Source organism: Ornithorhynchus anatinus, chromosome 6 (assembly GCF_004115215.2).
Source record: "Ornithorhynchus anatinus isolate Pmale09 chromosome 6, mOrnAna1.pri.v4, whole genome shotgun sequence".
NCBI classification, from domain to species: domain Eukaryota; kingdom Metazoa; phylum Chordata; class Mammalia; order Monotremata; family Ornithorhynchidae; genus Ornithorhynchus; species Ornithorhynchus anatinus.
In genome coordinates, this window is record NC_041733.1 from 46,988,560 (window position 1) to 47,004,773 (window position 16,214).

At 64.6% G+C, this 16,214-nt stretch overlaps 1 protein-coding gene across 1 annotated transcript in view; it reads left to right on the forward strand.

Annotated features, from left to right (window-relative positions):
* The window catches only part of MED12 (mediator complex subunit 12), a 46,119-nt gene extending 29,905 nt beyond the window's left edge, over nucleotides 1-16,214 (forward strand). The window contains exons 31-45 of the mRNA XM_039912320.1: nucleotides 373-484; nucleotides 587-676; nucleotides 2,867-2,976; nucleotides 3,056-3,191; nucleotides 3,346-3,507; nucleotides 3,594-3,983; nucleotides 4,570-4,720; nucleotides 8,431-8,678; nucleotides 10,435-10,512; nucleotides 10,598-10,848; nucleotides 11,843-12,005; nucleotides 13,367-13,444; nucleotides 13,523-13,585; nucleotides 15,753-15,834; nucleotides 15,945-16,214. Of these exons, the coding sequence (XP_039768254.1) occupies nucleotides 373-484; nucleotides 587-676; nucleotides 2,867-2,976; nucleotides 3,056-3,191; nucleotides 3,346-3,507; nucleotides 3,594-3,983; nucleotides 4,570-4,720; nucleotides 8,431-8,678; nucleotides 10,435-10,512; nucleotides 10,598-10,848; nucleotides 11,843-12,005; nucleotides 13,367-13,444; nucleotides 13,523-13,585; nucleotides 15,753-15,834; nucleotides 15,945-15,985 (2,155 nt within the window). The 3' untranslated portion in view covers nucleotides 15,986-16,214. The remainder of the gene's footprint in view (nucleotides 1-372; nucleotides 485-586; nucleotides 677-2,866; nucleotides 2,977-3,055; nucleotides 3,192-3,345; nucleotides 3,508-3,593; nucleotides 3,984-4,569; nucleotides 4,721-8,430; nucleotides 8,679-10,434; nucleotides 10,513-10,597; nucleotides 10,849-11,842; nucleotides 12,006-13,366; nucleotides 13,445-13,522; nucleotides 13,586-15,752; nucleotides 15,835-15,944) is intronic.

Below are 16,214 nucleotides of genomic sequence, written 5' to 3' on the forward strand. Positions count from 1 at the left end.
ATAGAGACGGTCCCCGCCGTCCGACGGGCGCACGGTCCGATCGGGGGAGACGGGCGGACGGGAAGGATGGCGACAGATAGAGTCGAGGGGGAGGACGTCTCGTAAAGGCAGTGGCGACTGAATAGAATCGAGGCGATGGGCAATTGGATAGCAAAATGAATAGGGTGATGGGCGCGGGGGGTCGGGGGACGGGGGACGGGGTCCGGCCGCCGCCTCCCCCCTCGAGGAGGGGGACCGGCGGAAGCGGACGAGGCCGGGGGTCGGGCTCGGGAGAGGAGGCCGGCACCCGGGCGACTCCTCGCGCCGGGAGGGGGCCCCGCGCGGCGGGGGGTCCCGGGTGCCCACCGTCCGTCCGTCCGTCCGTCCCCGCAGCATGTCTCTGCTGAGCCAGCAGCCGTTCCTGTCTCTGGTGCTCACGTGCCTCAAGGGGCAGGACGAGCAGCGCGAGGGCCTCCTCACCTCCCTCTACAGCCAGGTGCACCAGGTCAGCGCCCGAGACGGGGGCGGCGGGGGGCCGGGGGGCGGACCGCGGGGCGGGCCGGGGGGCCGGGGGGGCGGCCGCGGCCCAGCCCCGTCCGTCCCCCAGATCGTCAACAATTGGCGGGATGACCAGTACCTGGACGACTGCAAGCCCAAACAGCTGATGCACGAGGCCCTGAAGCTGCGGCTCAACCTGGTGGGTGCGGCGGGCGCGGGGGGCCCCGGGGGCGGGGGGCCGCGGCGGCCCCGTCGGGAAAACGGGGGCGGGGGCCCTCGGCCCGGCGCTGGGAACGGCGCCCGGCACGCGGCGGGCGCGGCGCGGGTGCCGTCGGCCGGGCGGCGCGGCCCAGCGGGTCGGGCCCCGGGCCCGGGCGTCGGGAGGCCCCGGGTTCCGGTCGCGCCTCCGCCCCGGGTCCGCCGGGCCGCCTCGGGCCGGTCACTTCTCAGACGGGGATGGAGACGGCGAGCCCCGCGGGGGGCCGGGGGCCGGGTCCGACCCCGTCGGCTCGGAGCCACCCCGGCGCTCGGTACGGCGCCTGGCACCCAGTGAGCGCCTAAGGGGTACCGCTGTCGCTGTCGTCGTCATTTTTACTCCCGGGGAGGCGGCGGTCTTGAAATCGAGGCGGCTCTGGGACCGGCCGGCCTCTCCGGGCCTCCGCTCTCCGGTCGGGCTGGGCCTCCGGACCCCCGCGGCCGATTGGCCGGGCCTCCCCGCTCCCCGTCTGACGGGACCGGCCCGAGGCCGGGGGGGGGCCCTCCCGGGTCCCTGCCGTCCGGTCGGTTGGGCCCCGGCCCCCTCCTCTCCGAATGGCCGGGCCCCCGGGCCCCCGGGCCCCCGGGCCCCCCCCCCCCCGCCCTCGATTGGCCCGATTCTCTCTCATTCGCTCGTACTCACCGAGCGGCGCTTCCCGGGTGCAGAGCGCTGTACTGAGCGCTTGGGAGGGGACGCTGTGACAATAAAGAGAGACGTCCTCCGCCCCCGGCCGGGCCCCCCGCCACCCCCGGCCGGGTTTCCGGACCCCTGCCCTCTGACTGGCCGGACTCCCGGGCCCCCGCTCTCTCGATCGGCCGGGCTCCGGGACCCCCGCCGTCCGATCGGCCGGGCTCCCGGGCTCCCGCCTTCTGCCTGGCCGGGCTCCGAAGCCCCTGATCTTTGACCGGCGGGACTCCCGGGCTCCCGCCGTCCGATTGGCCGGGCCCCCGAGGCCCCTGCTTTCCGACCGGCCGGGCTCCCGGGTCCCCGCCTTCCGACCGGCCGGTCCCCCGAGGCCCCTATTTTCCGACCGGTGGGGCTCCCGGGTCCCCGCCTTCCGACCGGGCGGGCTCCCGGGTCAATTCAATAGTACTTATTGAGCGCTTACTATGTGCAGAGCACTGTACTAAGCGCTCGGGACGGACAAGTCGGCAACAGATAGAGACGGTCCCCGCCGTCTGACGGGCTCACGGTCCGATCGGGGGAGACGGACGGACGAGAACGATGGCGATAGATAGAGTCGAGGGGAAGAACGTCTCGTAAAAACCGATGGCGACTGAATGGAATCGAGGCGACGTATGATTCATTAACAGAATAAATAGGGTGACGAAAATATATACAGTCGAGCGGGCGGGTACGGTGCCGTGGGGACGGGAAGGGAGAGGTGGAGGAGCGGAGGGAAAAGGGGAAAATGAGGCTTTAGCTGCGGAGAGGTGAAGGGGGGATGGCGGAGGGAGTAGAGGGGGAAGAGGAGCTCGGTCTGGGAAGGCCTCTCGGAGGAGGTGATTTTTAAGTAGGGTTTCGAAGAGGGAAAGAGGATCGGTCCGGCGGAGGCGAGGAGGGAGGGCGTCCCGGGACCGCGGGAGGACGCGACCCGGGGGTCGACGGCGGGACGGGCGAGACCGGGGGACGGCGGCGAGGCGGGCGGCGGAGGAGCGGGGCGGGCGGGGCGGGCGGTGGAAAGAGAGGAGGGAGGAGAGGTAGGAGGGGGCGAGGCGACGGAGAGCCTCGAAGCCTAGGGTGAGGAGTTTCTGTTCGGAGCGGAGGTCGACGGGCGACCGCCGGAGTTGTTTAAGAAGGGGAGTGACGTGCCCAGATGGTCTCTGCGGGAAGACGAGCCGGGCGGCGGAGCGGAGGATAGACCGGAGCGGGGCGAGAGGGGAGGAAGGGAGGTCGGAGAGAAGGCCGACCCGGTAGTCTAGCCGGGATATGACGAGAGCCCGTAACGGTAAGGTAGCCGTCTGGGCGGAGAGGAGAGGGCGGATCTTGGCGATATCGTAGAGGGTCCCCGCCTCCCGACCGGCCGGGCTCCCGGGCCCCCGCCTCCCGACCGGCCGGCCCCCGGGCCCCCCGCCTTCCCACTGGCCCTGCTCCCGGGCCCCTCCTTTCTGACGGGCCGGCCCCTCCCGGCAGGTGGGCGGCATGTTCGACACCGTCCAGCGCAGCACCCAGCAGACGACGGAGTGGGCCGTGCTGCTCCTGGAGGTCATCATCAGCGGCACCGTGGACATGCAGTCCAACAAGTAAGGCCCCGGCGCCCCCCGGCCCCGCCCCCGCCCCGGGCCTCCGGCCCCCGCTGACCCCCGGCCCCGTTCCCCGCAGCGAGCTGTTCACCACCGTGCTGGACATGCTGAGCGTCCTCATCAACGGCACGCTGGCGGCGGACATGTCCAGCATCTCGCAGGGCATCATGGAGGAGAACAAGCGGGCCTACATGAACCTGGTCAAGAAGCTGCGGGTCAGTGGGGGGCCGGGGGAGCCCCCGTCCGCCCGCCCCGCCCCGCGCGTCGGCGACGGCCCCGGGGGGGGGGGGGGGTGGCGCGGTCGGGCGAGGGGGAGGGGAGGGGGCGGCGTCGGCGAGCCCACCGCCCCGCCGGGGCCCCGTCCCGCAGAAGGAGCTGGGCGAACGGCAGTCGGACAGCCTGGAGAAGGTGAGGCAGCTCCTCCCGCTGCCCAAGCAGACGCGCGACGTCATCACCTGCGAGCCGCAGGGCTCCCTCATCGACACCAAGGGCAACAAGATCGCCGGCTTCGACTCCATCTTCAAGAAGGAGGCAGGTGGCCGGGGGGCGGGGGGCCGGGGGGCGCGGCGGGCGGCGGGGCCGAGACGCCCGCCCTCGTCCCGCGCCCGTCCCCGCAGGGCCTGCAGGTGTCGACCAAGCAGAGGATCTCGCCGTGGGACCTGTTCGAGGGGCTGAAGCCGTCGGCCCCGCTGTCGTGGGGCTGGTTCGGGACGGTGCGCGTGGACCGGCGGGTGGCCCGCGGCGAGGAGCAGCAGCGGCTGCTGCTCTACCACACCCACCTGCGGCCCCGGCCCCGGGCCTACTACCTGGAGCCCCTGCCCCTGCCCCCCGAGGACGAGGAGCCCCCGCAGCCCGCCCTGCCGGAGCCCGAGAAGAAGCCCCCCGAGCCGCCCAAGCCCGACAAGGCCGGCCAGGCCCAGGCCCAGGCCCAGCCCCCGCCGGCCGAGGAGCGCAAGAAGAAGCCGCCCAAGAGCAAGAAGCGGAGCCAGGCGGCCGGCAAGACCGAGGTGAGCGTCCTCCCCCGTGGTCCCCTCCCCCCCACCCCCGGGCCCCGGCCCCCTCCGTGGAACGGCGATGGGGACCGGGAGCCCCCCCCGCGGGGCAACCCGATGACCCGGGATCCCCCCCCGCCCCCCGGCGCTTAGAGCGGGGCCCGCCACGCAGCGAGCGCTCCGCGGAGACCGTGATGCCAGTACGCTCGATCGGACGGACGGACGGGGCCTCCCCGCCCCCCCCCCCGGCGTCGGTTGCCCCCCCGACCCCGTCCGCCTCCGCTTGAGCGCTCACCGCGTGCGCAGCACTGGACGGAGCCCTCGGGAGAGGACGGCGGAAGAGCGAGCGGACGCGGTCCCTGCCCGCGACGAGCCGGCGGTCCGGAGGACGAGCTCCTCCGGTCGGCGTGGTCTTCATCGAGCGCTTCCTGCGCGCCGAGCGCCGGGGAGGGGACGGTGGAGGAATGAGGGGACGCGTTCCCTGCCCACGAGGAGCTGACCGTCGGGAGGGTCCGTCCGTCCCCCCGCCCCGCCCCACGTCGGCGGCTCCCCCCCGCCCCCCCGGTCGGTGGGTGACCCTCCGCCGCCCTCCCCGCCGCAGGACTTCGGGCTGGGCCCGGGCCGGGGCGGGCCGTACCCCGTGGCGGTGCCCACCGACGTCATGCACCACCCGGCCGGGACCCCCGGGGCCCGGATCAACTACGGACAGTCGCCCGCCGGCCTCTACCCGCAGAACCAGCCCCTGCCCGCGGGTGAGCCTCGACGGGGGGCCGGGGGGCGCCGTGCCACCTGGCGGGAGGGCGCGGTCGGGAAACGGGGGGGAGGCTGGACGGAAGGAGACCCCCGGGACCCCTCGGGGGGGGGGGGGACGGGCGGGGAGGACACCTCCCTCTCCCGCCGAAGGCCCTCCCGGGAGACGACGAGCGGGAAGACCGACCCCCGGTCCGGTCCGGGAGACGGGGGCGGGCCGAGACGAGGTCCTGATGATGACGGTGGCGTCCGTTTAAGCGCCTGCTGCCTTCCGAGCGCCGGAGTGATGATGGTGATAATGTCGGTATCTGTTGAGCGCTCACTGTGTGCCGAGCACCGTTCTAAGCGCCGGGGGAGACACGGGGGAATCGGGTCGTCGCACGCGGGGCTCGCGGTCTTCGTCCCCATTCGACGGATGAGGGAACGGAGGCACCGAGAGGTGAAGCGACTCGCCCAAAGTCCCGCAGCTGACGAGCGGCCGAGCCGGGATTCGAACCCATGACCTCTGACTCCAAAGCCCGCGCCCTCTCCGCTGAGCCACGCGGGTTCCGATCCCGGCTCCGCCGTGCGACCTCGGGGCCGGTCCCTTCCCGTCTCCGGGCCTCAGTTCCCTCGTCTGAGAAATGGGGAGGAGGACCGTGAGCCCCGGGGGGGACGGCGATCGGGTCCGACCCATTTTGCTTGCATCCTCCCCGGCGCCTAGTCCAGTTCCTGGCACGCAAGTAGGCGCTTAAACGATAATTGATTATTACTCGGTGTTATAACCGGCCCGATGCGCTGGTATTCGCCCCGGCGCTCAGTCCGGGGCCCGACGCCTAGTAAGCGCCTAACGGATACCGTCATTCTCGTCGTCATAGCGAGCGCTTGCCCGATAGCGTGATTCTTACGATTACGGTGAGCGCTTGACCGGTACCGTGATTCTTATCGTTACGGTGAGCGCTTAACGGATACCGTTCATCATTATCGGGACGGTAAGCGCTTAGCGGATGCCGTGATTCCTATTATTCTAGCTTAACAGATACTGTAGTTGTTATAGTAAGCGCGTAAAAGATACCGTAATTCTTATCGTTACGGTGAGCGCTCGGCGGGTACCGTAATTCCGATTACTATAGTAAGCGCTTAACGGATACCGCGTCGTCATTACGGTAAGCGCTTAAAAGGTACCACGGTTATTACAGTAAGCGCTCCACTGAAACCGTAATTATCCTTATTCTAGTGAGCGCTTAAAAGAGACCGTGATTCTTATAGTGAGCGCTTCAGAGGTACTGTAATCATTATCACCGTGAGCTCTTAAAAGGTACCGTAATTCTCGTTATCATCGTAGGCGCTCAACAGATACCGTAGTGCTTATTATTCCAGTAAGCGCTTAACAGATACCGCAATTCTTCTTATTCCAGTAAGCGCTTAACAGATACCGCGGTTCTTATCACGGTAAGCGCATAAAAGATTCCATAATTCTTATCGTGGTAAGCGCTTAACAGGTACCGTAATCCTTATTGCTATAGTAAGCGCTTAACAGATACCGTGACGCTCACCGTTCTAGTAAGCGCTTAACGGATCCCGTCGTTGTTATAGTAAGCGCTTAAAAGAGACCATAGTTACTGTAGTAAGCGCTTAAGAGAGACCATAGTTACTGTAGTAAGCGCTTAGAAGAGACCATAGTTACTATAGTAAGCGCTTGACTGAAACCGTAATCATCATTATCCTAGTGGGCGCTTAAAAGATTCCGTGATTCTTCTTATTCTAGTAAGCGCTTAAAAGATACCGTGATTCTTATAGTAAGCACTTGAGAGATACGGTAATTATTATTACAGTAAGCTCTTAAAAGATTCCGTGATTCTCTCGTTACTGTAGTAGGCGCTTAACGGATACCGTGATGCTTGTTATTGTAGTAAGCGCCTAACAGATACCGCGATTCTTATTCCAGTAAGCGCTTAACTGACGTCGTGATTCTTCTTCCTATAGTAAGTGCATTAAAGACACCGTAATTCTTATTATAGCAAGCGCTCGACGGGCACCGTCATCCTTATTGCTATAGTAAGCGCATAACAGATGCCGTGACGCTTATCATTCTAGTAAGCGCTTAACGGATCCCGTCGTTATTATAGTATGCGCTTAAGAGAAACCGTAGTTCTTATAGTAAGCGCTCCACTGAAACCGTAATTATCATTATTCTAGTGAGCGCTTAAAAGATACCGTGATTCTTATAGTAAGCACTTGAGAGGTACTGTAATTATTATTACAGTAAGCTCTTAAAAGGGACCGTAATTCTCATCATTATAGTGGGCGCTTAACGGATACCGTGATGCTTATCATTCTAGGAAGTGCTTCACGCATCCCGTAATTATTATTATTGTAGTAAGTGCTTAAAAGATACTGTAATTCTTATTACAGTAAGCGCTTAAAAGGTACTGTAATTGTTATTGTAGTAAGCGCTTAAAAGATACCGTAATTCTTACTATTACAGTAAGCGCTTAACAGACGCCGTTATTCTTATTAAAGTTAGCGCTTAACGGATACCGTAATTATCATCACAGTAGCGCTTAACAGATACCGTCATGTTTATCATTATAGTAAGCGCTTAACAGATACCACAATTCTTCTTATTTTAGTAAGCGTCTAGCCGATGCCGTAATTTTTAGAGTAAGCACTTACAAGATACCGTAGTTATTATAGTAAGCGCTTAACTGATACCGTTATTATTATCATAGTAAGCGCTTAAAAGATACCGAAATTCTTATTATTATTATAGTAAGCGCCTAAAAGATAGCGTAATTCTTATCATCCTAGTAAGCGCCTAACAGATACCGAAATTCCTATTATTATAGTAAGCGCTTAACAGATACCGTCGTTCTTATTCTCGTAGCAAGCGCTTAAACGATAGCGTAATTCTCATCGTGATAAAGCGCCTGACAGATGCCGTAATTCCTATCGTTATAGTAAGCGCTCGACGGGTCCCGTAGTTCTTATTCTCGTAGTGAGCGCTTAAAAGATACCGTAATTTTTATCATCCTAGTAAGCGCCCTAACAGATACCGTAATTCCTATTGTTATAGTAAGCGCTTAACAGATACCGTCGTTCTTATTCTCGTAGCAAGCGCTTAAACGATACCGTAATCCTCATCATTATAGTAAGCGCCTGACAGATGCCGTAATTCCTATCGTTATAGTAAGCGCTCGACGGGTCCCGTAGTTCTTATTCTCGTAGTGAGCGCTTAAAAGATACCGTAATTCTTATCATTATAGTAAGCGCCCAGCAGATACCGTAATTCCTAATGTTATAGTAAGCGCTTAACAGATGCCGTAGTTCTTCTTCTTGTAGTAAGCGCTCAACGGATACCGTGATGCCTATTCTCCTAGTAAGCGTGTAAAAGATACCGTAATTCTCATTATAGTAAGCGCTTCACAGATATCGTGACTCTTTTTATCGTAAGCGCGTAACGGACGCTGTAATTATCATCATTATAGTAAGCGCTCATCAGGTACCGCGATGCTTACTATTACAGTAAGCTCTTAAGAACTACCTTAATTCTTATTATTCTAGAAAGCACTTAACGGGTACCGTAATTATTCTGAGAGTCGGCGCTCACCAGGTACCATAATGACGCTTAAAGAGGCGCTTGACCAACGCCGTCGCCGTACGGGGTGGGGGGGACGCCTCGAGGGTCCCCGACGGGGCCGGGCCGGACCCAGCCCCGGTCTCCTCCCTCCAGGGGGTCCCCGCCTGGACACGACGTACCGCCCGATGCGGTTGCCGGTGGGGAAGCTGCCGAGCCGGCCGGCCTACCCCGGCGTGCTGCCGTCGCCCATCCCGGGGGTCTTGGGCCTGGACCCGTCGTACAAGTCGCCGGTCTACCGCCAGCAGCCGCAGCCCCAGCAGCCGCAGCCCCAGCAGCCGCCGCCCCCTCCTCCTCCCGTGCCCCAGGGGCAGTTTCTCCGCCAGCAGCTGCAGGCCAAACTGGTGAGCCGGGGCCGGGGGGAAGGGACCGACCGGGTCTCGCTCTGCGGGGGCACTGAAGAACGGCGGCATTCGGGTTCTGATCCCGGCTCCGCCGCTTGCCTGCTGTGTGACCCGGGGCGGGTCACTTGGCTTCTCTGGGCCTCAGTGACCTCATCTGTGAAAATGGGGATTTAAACAGGGGCGCCCCACGTGGGACCGCCCGGTGACCCCGTATCTCCCCCAGCGCTCGGAACGGTGCTCCGCACGTAGTGAGCGCTCAACGAATACCGTCATTATCAGTCTTAACCCTGACCGCGTGCCGCGCACCGGGCCGAGCCGGGGAGTCGGAGGACCCGGGTTCCGATCCCGGCTCCGCCCCGTCCGCCGGGGGACCTGGCACCGGTCGCTTCGCTCCTCCGGGCCTCGCCGCCCTCGTCTGGAAGACTGTGAGCCCCTCGTCGGGCAGGGATGATCTCCGTCTGTTGCCGAGTTGTCCATTCCAGGCGCTCAGTACAGTGCCCCGCACATAGTAAGCGCCCAACAAATACTATTGCGTGAAGGACTGGGGGCCCCACAGGGGATGGGGGGACCCTGCCCGACGCCGTTTGCCCGCGTCCACTCCGGCGCTGGGTACAGCGCCCGGCGCGTGAGAAGCGCTTAACGGATACCACAGTTCTGGTGGTGGTTATCGGTGGAGGGAGCCCGGGCCTGGGAGTCGGAGGACCCGGGTTCTGGTCCCGCCTTCCGCCACCTGTCCGCCTCCTGACCTCGGGCGAGGCCGTCGGCTTCTCCGAGCCTCAGTTCCCGCCTCTGTGAAACGGGGCTGGAGACCGAGGGCCCCGGGTGGGACGGGGACCGCGCCCAACCCGATTTGCCCCTATCCCCTCCAGCGCTCAGTACGGGGCCCGGCACGTAGTAAGCACTTAAACACCGTCCTCCCCATCATCGGCAGCATCATCGACATCAACGATCCCACCTCCACCACGTGTCCGTCGTGCGACCCCGGGCGGGTCGCCTGGCTTCTCTGGGCCTCGTCCGGAGAGCGGGGATAAAGACCGTGCGCCCCACGGGGGACAACCCGATAATGTCGTATCTCCCCCAGCGCTTAGAACAGTGCCCGGCCCCCAGTAAGCGCTTAACACGTGCCGTTACTGTTATTCTCTGAGCTGCGGTTACCGCATCTGTAAAATGGGGGTGGAGACCGTGAGCTCCACGGGGACGGTGCCCTCCTCAGCGCGCCCCTCCTCCCTCAGACCCCGCATCCCGCCGCTCTCCCCCCCCCTTCCGACCCTCACTGAGCGCCCGCCTCCTCCCGGGGGCCTTCCCCGCCCGAGCCCCCCGCTTTTCCCCGTCTCCCCCTCCCTCCCGCGTCCCCCCGACTTGCGCTCCCGTCCTCCGTCGCCCCGGCCCGGCCCCCCCCCCACGTCCCCCTCCCTCCTTTCTCTCTCTCCCTGCCCCTCTCCCCGCTCTCAGCTCCTCGCGGGCAGGGAACGGGTCCGTTCGTTCCCGCATCCTCCTCTCCCAAGCGCTCGGCGCTCCGCACGCGGTCGGCGCCCGACGCCTCCGCCCGCGTGGACGGACGGACGGGCCCTCTTCCGCGGGCGGTCCGCGCCCGGCGAGCACCCCTCCGTTCGGGGGTATTTCCCGAGCGCCGGCCGTGGGCGAAGCCCAGCGCGGGGGAGAGGAGGAGAAACCGGGCGCGTCCCCCGCGCCCGGAGGTCCGCCCCGCGGGCGAGCGCTGGCCGGATGCCACGGCGACTGTTTCTCTCCGCCGCAGAGCCAAGGGATCCTGGGGCAGCCCGCCGTCCGCCAGATCCCGCCCAACTCCTCCTACGGCGCCCTGCAGGCCTCCCAGGTGAGGGGGTTCGGGCGGCGGCGGGCGCCGGGGTGGGCGGGGGGGCCGCGCCGGGGCGCCCACCGCCCCCCTTCCCGCCCCCCAGGGCTACACGCCGTACGTCTCCCACATCGGGCTGCAGCAGCAGCAGCAGCAGCAGCAGCAGACGCAGCCGACGCAGGCTCACCCCGGCGGGCTGGTGCCCCCCAGCTACCCCGGGCAGCCGTACCCCGGCCCGCACGCCGCCAACGCCACCCTGGCGGAGGCCACCCGCCACCTGCAGCAGCAGCAGCGCTCCAGCGGCTACATCCACCAGCAGGCGCCCGGCTACGGCCACGCGCTGCCCAACGCCCAGAGGTACCCCCCCAAGGAGCCGGGCGGGGACGGCTCGGCCGCTCGGCCCGCTCCCCGCGGCGCCCGGCGCCCCGTCCCGCGGACGGGGAGCGCCCGGGACGCACGCCCGGGCGGGGGACGATGCCCGGGGGAGGGGCGGGGCGCCTCGGGCGGGCCGCCCGGTCGCGCTCGGCGAGCGCCCGCGGGCCGGGAGGGGCCGACGCGACGGTAGACGGACCCTTGCGTCCGTCCGGTCGTATCCGTCGGGCGCTGACCGCGCGCGCGCGCGGCACTGGGCCGAGCGCCCGGGGGAGGATGACAGAACGATAACCGCGCACGACCCCTTCCCGCGACCGGCTTCCGGTCCGGAGGGGGATGACGGACGTTCGTTCGTTCGTGCGATCAGTCGTTCATTCGGTCGTATCTATCGAGCGCTGACCGTGTGCAGAGCACTGGGCCGAGCGCTCGGGAGAGGACGGCGCAACGACAGACACGTTCCCCGCCCGCAACGAGCTTCCGGTCCGGAGGGGGGGGCGGACGTTCGTTCGTTCGTGCGTGCGTTCGTTCGGTCATTCATTCGGTCGTATTTATCGAGCGCTTCCCGCGTGCAGAGCGCCAGGCCGAGCGCTCGGGAGCGGACGACGGAGCGCTAAGCGGACGCCCCCCCCCCCCCCCCCCCCCCCCCGCCCCCGAGGAGCTCCCGGTCTAGCGGAGGAGACGGACGCGAGTCGAAAAAGATGAAGCGGTCACGATCCGTTCATTAGCGGCGTGGGGCTGCGGCGGCTCCCCGTCGCCCCGACCTCTCCCCAGCGCTCGGCACGGTGGTCCGCGCCCCCCGGAAATGCCGACATCGGCATCAGATACGACCGGACGGACGCGCCCCCCGGGCCCCGTCGTACCGCCCCCTCCCAGGGGCCCGCCCCGGCTCGGGGGGGCCGGGGAGAGCCTCCCCGGCGCGGAGCGCCGCGCCGAGCGCCCCGGGGGCGCCTCCCTGACGGCCCCCCGCGCCCCCGCGCAGATTCTCCCATCAGCCTTTGCAGCAGGGGCCGCTGATGGGCGGGCTGAACCCCCTGACGGCCCAGCCCGTGCCCGCCGGCGTCCGGCCCGGCCCCGTCCTCGCCGAACAGCAGACGCAACAGCAACCGCAACAGTATCAGCTCCGCCAGCAGCAGATGCTGAGGGTGAGGCCCGGGAGGCCCCCGCGGGAGCCGGACGGAGTAAAAAAAATAGATACGTAACGCCAGGGAGCGCCGTGACGACGGTGATTTCTAAGAAGGGTACCCCGGGGGGGGCGGGGGGAGCGCTCGCCACGGGCCGGGCCGAGCGGCCGCCACGGCGCCCGGCGCGCCGCGACCGTCAGCGATTCCCAGTCGCCCGTCCCCACCCTAGCGACTGGAGCGGGGTCCGGCACGCGGGAGTCGCTGACCCGACGCCGCGGTCGTCGTCATCCGCCGGTGTCCGTCCGCCCCGGTGCTCGGTACGGCGCCCGGCGCCCGGCGGATAGCACGGTCCTCCTCATCAGCCAACCCGGCCCCAGCCGCTGCGGGGGGCGCTCCGGGGGGGGGGGGGGGGGGGGGGGGGGGGAGACTGAGGCATCCCTTCCTCCTCCGCCCCCTCCTCCTCTGTAGGCTCCGCCCCTCATCTGCCGGGCGACCCCGGGCCGGTGGCTTCCCTTCTCCGGGCCTCGCTCGCCCCTTCTGGAAAACGGGGATGGAGACGGCGAGCCCCACTTGGGACGGGGACCGGGCGCGGCCCCATCCGCTCGGCTCCAGCCCGGCGCTCGGAACGGCGCTCGGCACGTAGTGAGCGCTTAACAAGTCGCACCATCGCCACCGTTATCGTCATTCCCTCGTCTGGGCCTCGGTCTCCTCGTCCGGAGGACGGGGATCGGGACCCGGAGCCCCCCGGGGGACCGACCCGCCGACCTCGGGTCTCGCCCAGCGCTCAGAACGATGCTCGGCACGTAGTGAGCGCTTAACGAGCCCCGTCACCTCTATTCATTCAGTAGTTCACTCGATAGTATCTATTGAGCGCTCACTACGTGCAGAGCACCGGACTAAGCGCTTGGAACGGACAGTTCGGCAACAGATAGAGACCGTCCCTGCCCATTGACGGGCTTATAGTATTTATTGGGCGCCTGCTACGTGCAGAGCACTGTTTCAGTCCCTATCAGTATTCGGTCCCTTCCCCGGGCCTCAGTCCCCTCGTCTGGAAAATGGGGATCGGGACCGGCAGCCCCCCCGGGGACCGACCCGCCGACCCCCGGATCCGCCCGGGCGCCCGGCCCGGCGCCTGGCACGTAGCAGGCGCTCAACGAGCGCCATCACCACTATCATTCATTCGATAGTATTTACGGAGCGCAGTTTTAGTCCCTCTTAGTATTTAGTCCGTTCCCGTCCCCGGGCCTCGGTCCCCTCGTCCGGAAAATGGGGATCGGGCCCCGGGGGAGCGGCCCGCCGCCCCCGGGCCGGCCGGGGCGCTCGGCCCGGCCCCCGGCGGGCGGGAAGCGCTCACCGCGTTGCACGACCTTGACCGTTTTCAGGCGCAGCAGCAGCAGCAGCAGGCGCAGGCGCCCCCGGCTTCGTCGCAGGGGCCGCCCCCGGCCCCGTCGCAGCAGCCGCCGCCGCCCCCGCAGCCGCAGGGGCCGCCCCCGCCCCCGCAGCAGCCGCAGCCCCCGCAGCCGCCGCAGCCCCCGCAGCCCCCGGCGGCGGCGGCTCAGGTCCAGGGGCAGCCGCCCGGGCTCGGCATGCAGCAACCCATCGTAAGGGCCGGGCGCTCCGCGGGGGCGGGGGGCGGGGGGGCCACCGCGGGCCGGGCGCTCCGCCTCTCCGGGCCTCGGTTTCCTCCTCCGGAAGACGGGGGTGACGGCCGTGGGCCTCGCGGGGGCAACCTGGTGACCTCCCATCTCCCCCAGCGTTTAGAACAGCGCCGGGCACCTAGCCAGCGCTTAAGAAATACCATCGTCAGCGTTAGTATCATGATGACTGTCACCGCCGCACTGGGCGCCTAGGAAGCGCTTCAGAAAAACCATCGTTAGTATCACGACGACTCTCACCGCAACAGCGGGCGCCTGGGAAGCGCTTCAAAAATCCCATCGTTAGTATCATCACTATCACCGCAGCACTGGGCGCATAGGAAACGCTTAAAAAATACCGTCATTAGTATCGTCATTACTATCACCGCAGCACCGGGCGCATCGCGCTTAAAAAATACCGTCATCATCATCAGTATCGTTATTACCATCACCACAGCACCGGGCGCCTAGGAGGCGCTTAAAAAATACCGTCATTAGTGTTAGGGTCATTATTACTGTCACCACAGCACCGGGCGCCTAGGAAGCGCTTAGAAGATACTATCATTATTATTAGTATTTATTACTATTACTATCACCACAGCACCGGGCGCCTAGGAAGCGCTTAAAAAATACTATCATTATTAGTAGTATCAGTATTACTATCACCACAGCACCGGGCGCCTAGGAAGCGCTTAAAAAATACCGTCATTAGTGTTAGGATCATTATTACTATCACCACAGCACCGGGCGCCTAGGAAGCGCTTAAAAGATACTATCATTATTATTAGTATTTATTATTATTACTATCACCACAGCACCGGGCGCCCAGGAAGCGCTTAAAAAATACCATCATTAGTGTTAGGATCATTATTACTATCACCACAGCACCGGGCGCCTAGGAAGTGCTTAAAATAAACTATCATTAGTATTATCATTACTATCACCGCAGCACCGGGCGCATAGGAAGCGCTTCAAAAATACCGTCATTAGTATTGCTATTATTATGACTATCACCACAGCACCGGGCCCATAGGAAGCGCTTAAAAAAGCCCGCCATTATTATTAGTATTATCATGACTATCGCCACAGCACCGGGCGCCTGGGAAGCGCTTCAAAAATACCATCGTTAGTAGTATTATTACCACCGCAGCACCGGGCGCCTGGGAAGCGCTTCCAAAATACCATCGTTAGTAGTATCGTGACTATCGCCACAGCACCGGGCGCCTGGGAAGCGCTTCAAAAATACCATCGTTAGTAGTATTATTATCACCACAGCACCGGGCCCATAGGAAGCGCTTAAAAAATCCCGTCATCATTATTAGTATTATCATGACTATCACCGCAGCACCGGGCGCATGGGAAGCGCTTCCAAAATACCATCGTTAGTATTATCACCGCAGCACCGGGCGCATGGGAAGCGCTTCCAAAATACCATCGTTAGTAGTATCGTGACTATGGTCACAGCACCGGGCGCCTGGGAAGCGCTTCAAAAACACCATCGTTAGTAGTATCGTGACTATCGCCACAGCACCGGGCGCCTGGGAAGCGCTTCAAAAATACCATCGTTAGCATCGTTATGACTATCGCCACAGCACCGGGCGCAAAGGAACCGCTTCAAAAATACCATCGTTAGTATCACTGTGACTATCACCGCAGCACCGGGCGCATGGGAAGCGCTGAAATAACGCCGTCATTGTCAGTATCATGATGACTATCACCACGGCCCCGCGCACGTAGCGCTGCAGAAATACCGTCAGTAGTAGTATTATGACGATTACCACAGCACCGGGCGCATAGGAAGCGCTTCAAAAATGCCATCGTGGTTATTAGAGGTGGTGTTCTTATCACCCCGGCACCGGGCGCGTAGTAAGCGCTTAACCGATACCGTCTCCAGTACCGTCATCACCCCGGCGCTCGGCAAGCGCCGGTCGGAGACCGTCTCGGGCCCCGTCGTCACCGTGTGCGGAGCACTGCGCCGAGCGACGGGCGAGTACAACGCGCGGCGAGAAAGAGGGCCCGGCCCCGGCGGGGCTCGCGGCCCGAGCCCGGCCGCGGGGGGGGTGGGGCGAGGGGAGGGGGCGACGGGACGGACGCGGGGAGGGCGTCTCCCCAGTAGCCCCCCGCCCCTTCTCAGTTCCAGCGCCAGGGCCTCCAGCAGACGCAGCAGCAGCAGCAGACGGCCGCCCTGGTCCGCCAACTCCAGCAGCAGCTGTCCAGTAAGCTCCCGCCCCCGCGGGGATGGGGGAGGCGACCCCGCGGGGGGGGGGGGGGCGGGGCCGGGGGCGCTCGGGACAGCCCCCAGCCCCGAATACTCTCCCGTCCACAGACAGCCAGCCCCAGCCCAACAACATGTTCGGACGCTACTGAGCCTTCCGCAGACGCCGACCTCGGAGTGCCCGCGGCCGGGGAGGAGAGGCGGCCTCTCCCTCCTCCTCCTCCTCCTCCTCCTCCTCTTCCCCTTCCTCCCCCCTCAGGCGCCGTTTTTAATGAGTTTTTAATATTTTTGTTAACGCGCGGCGGCCCGGCTGTCGGGTTTTCTACGTTATTTATACAGCGCCCCGGGCCCACGGCTAATACACTCGAGCCTCTTTGCAAA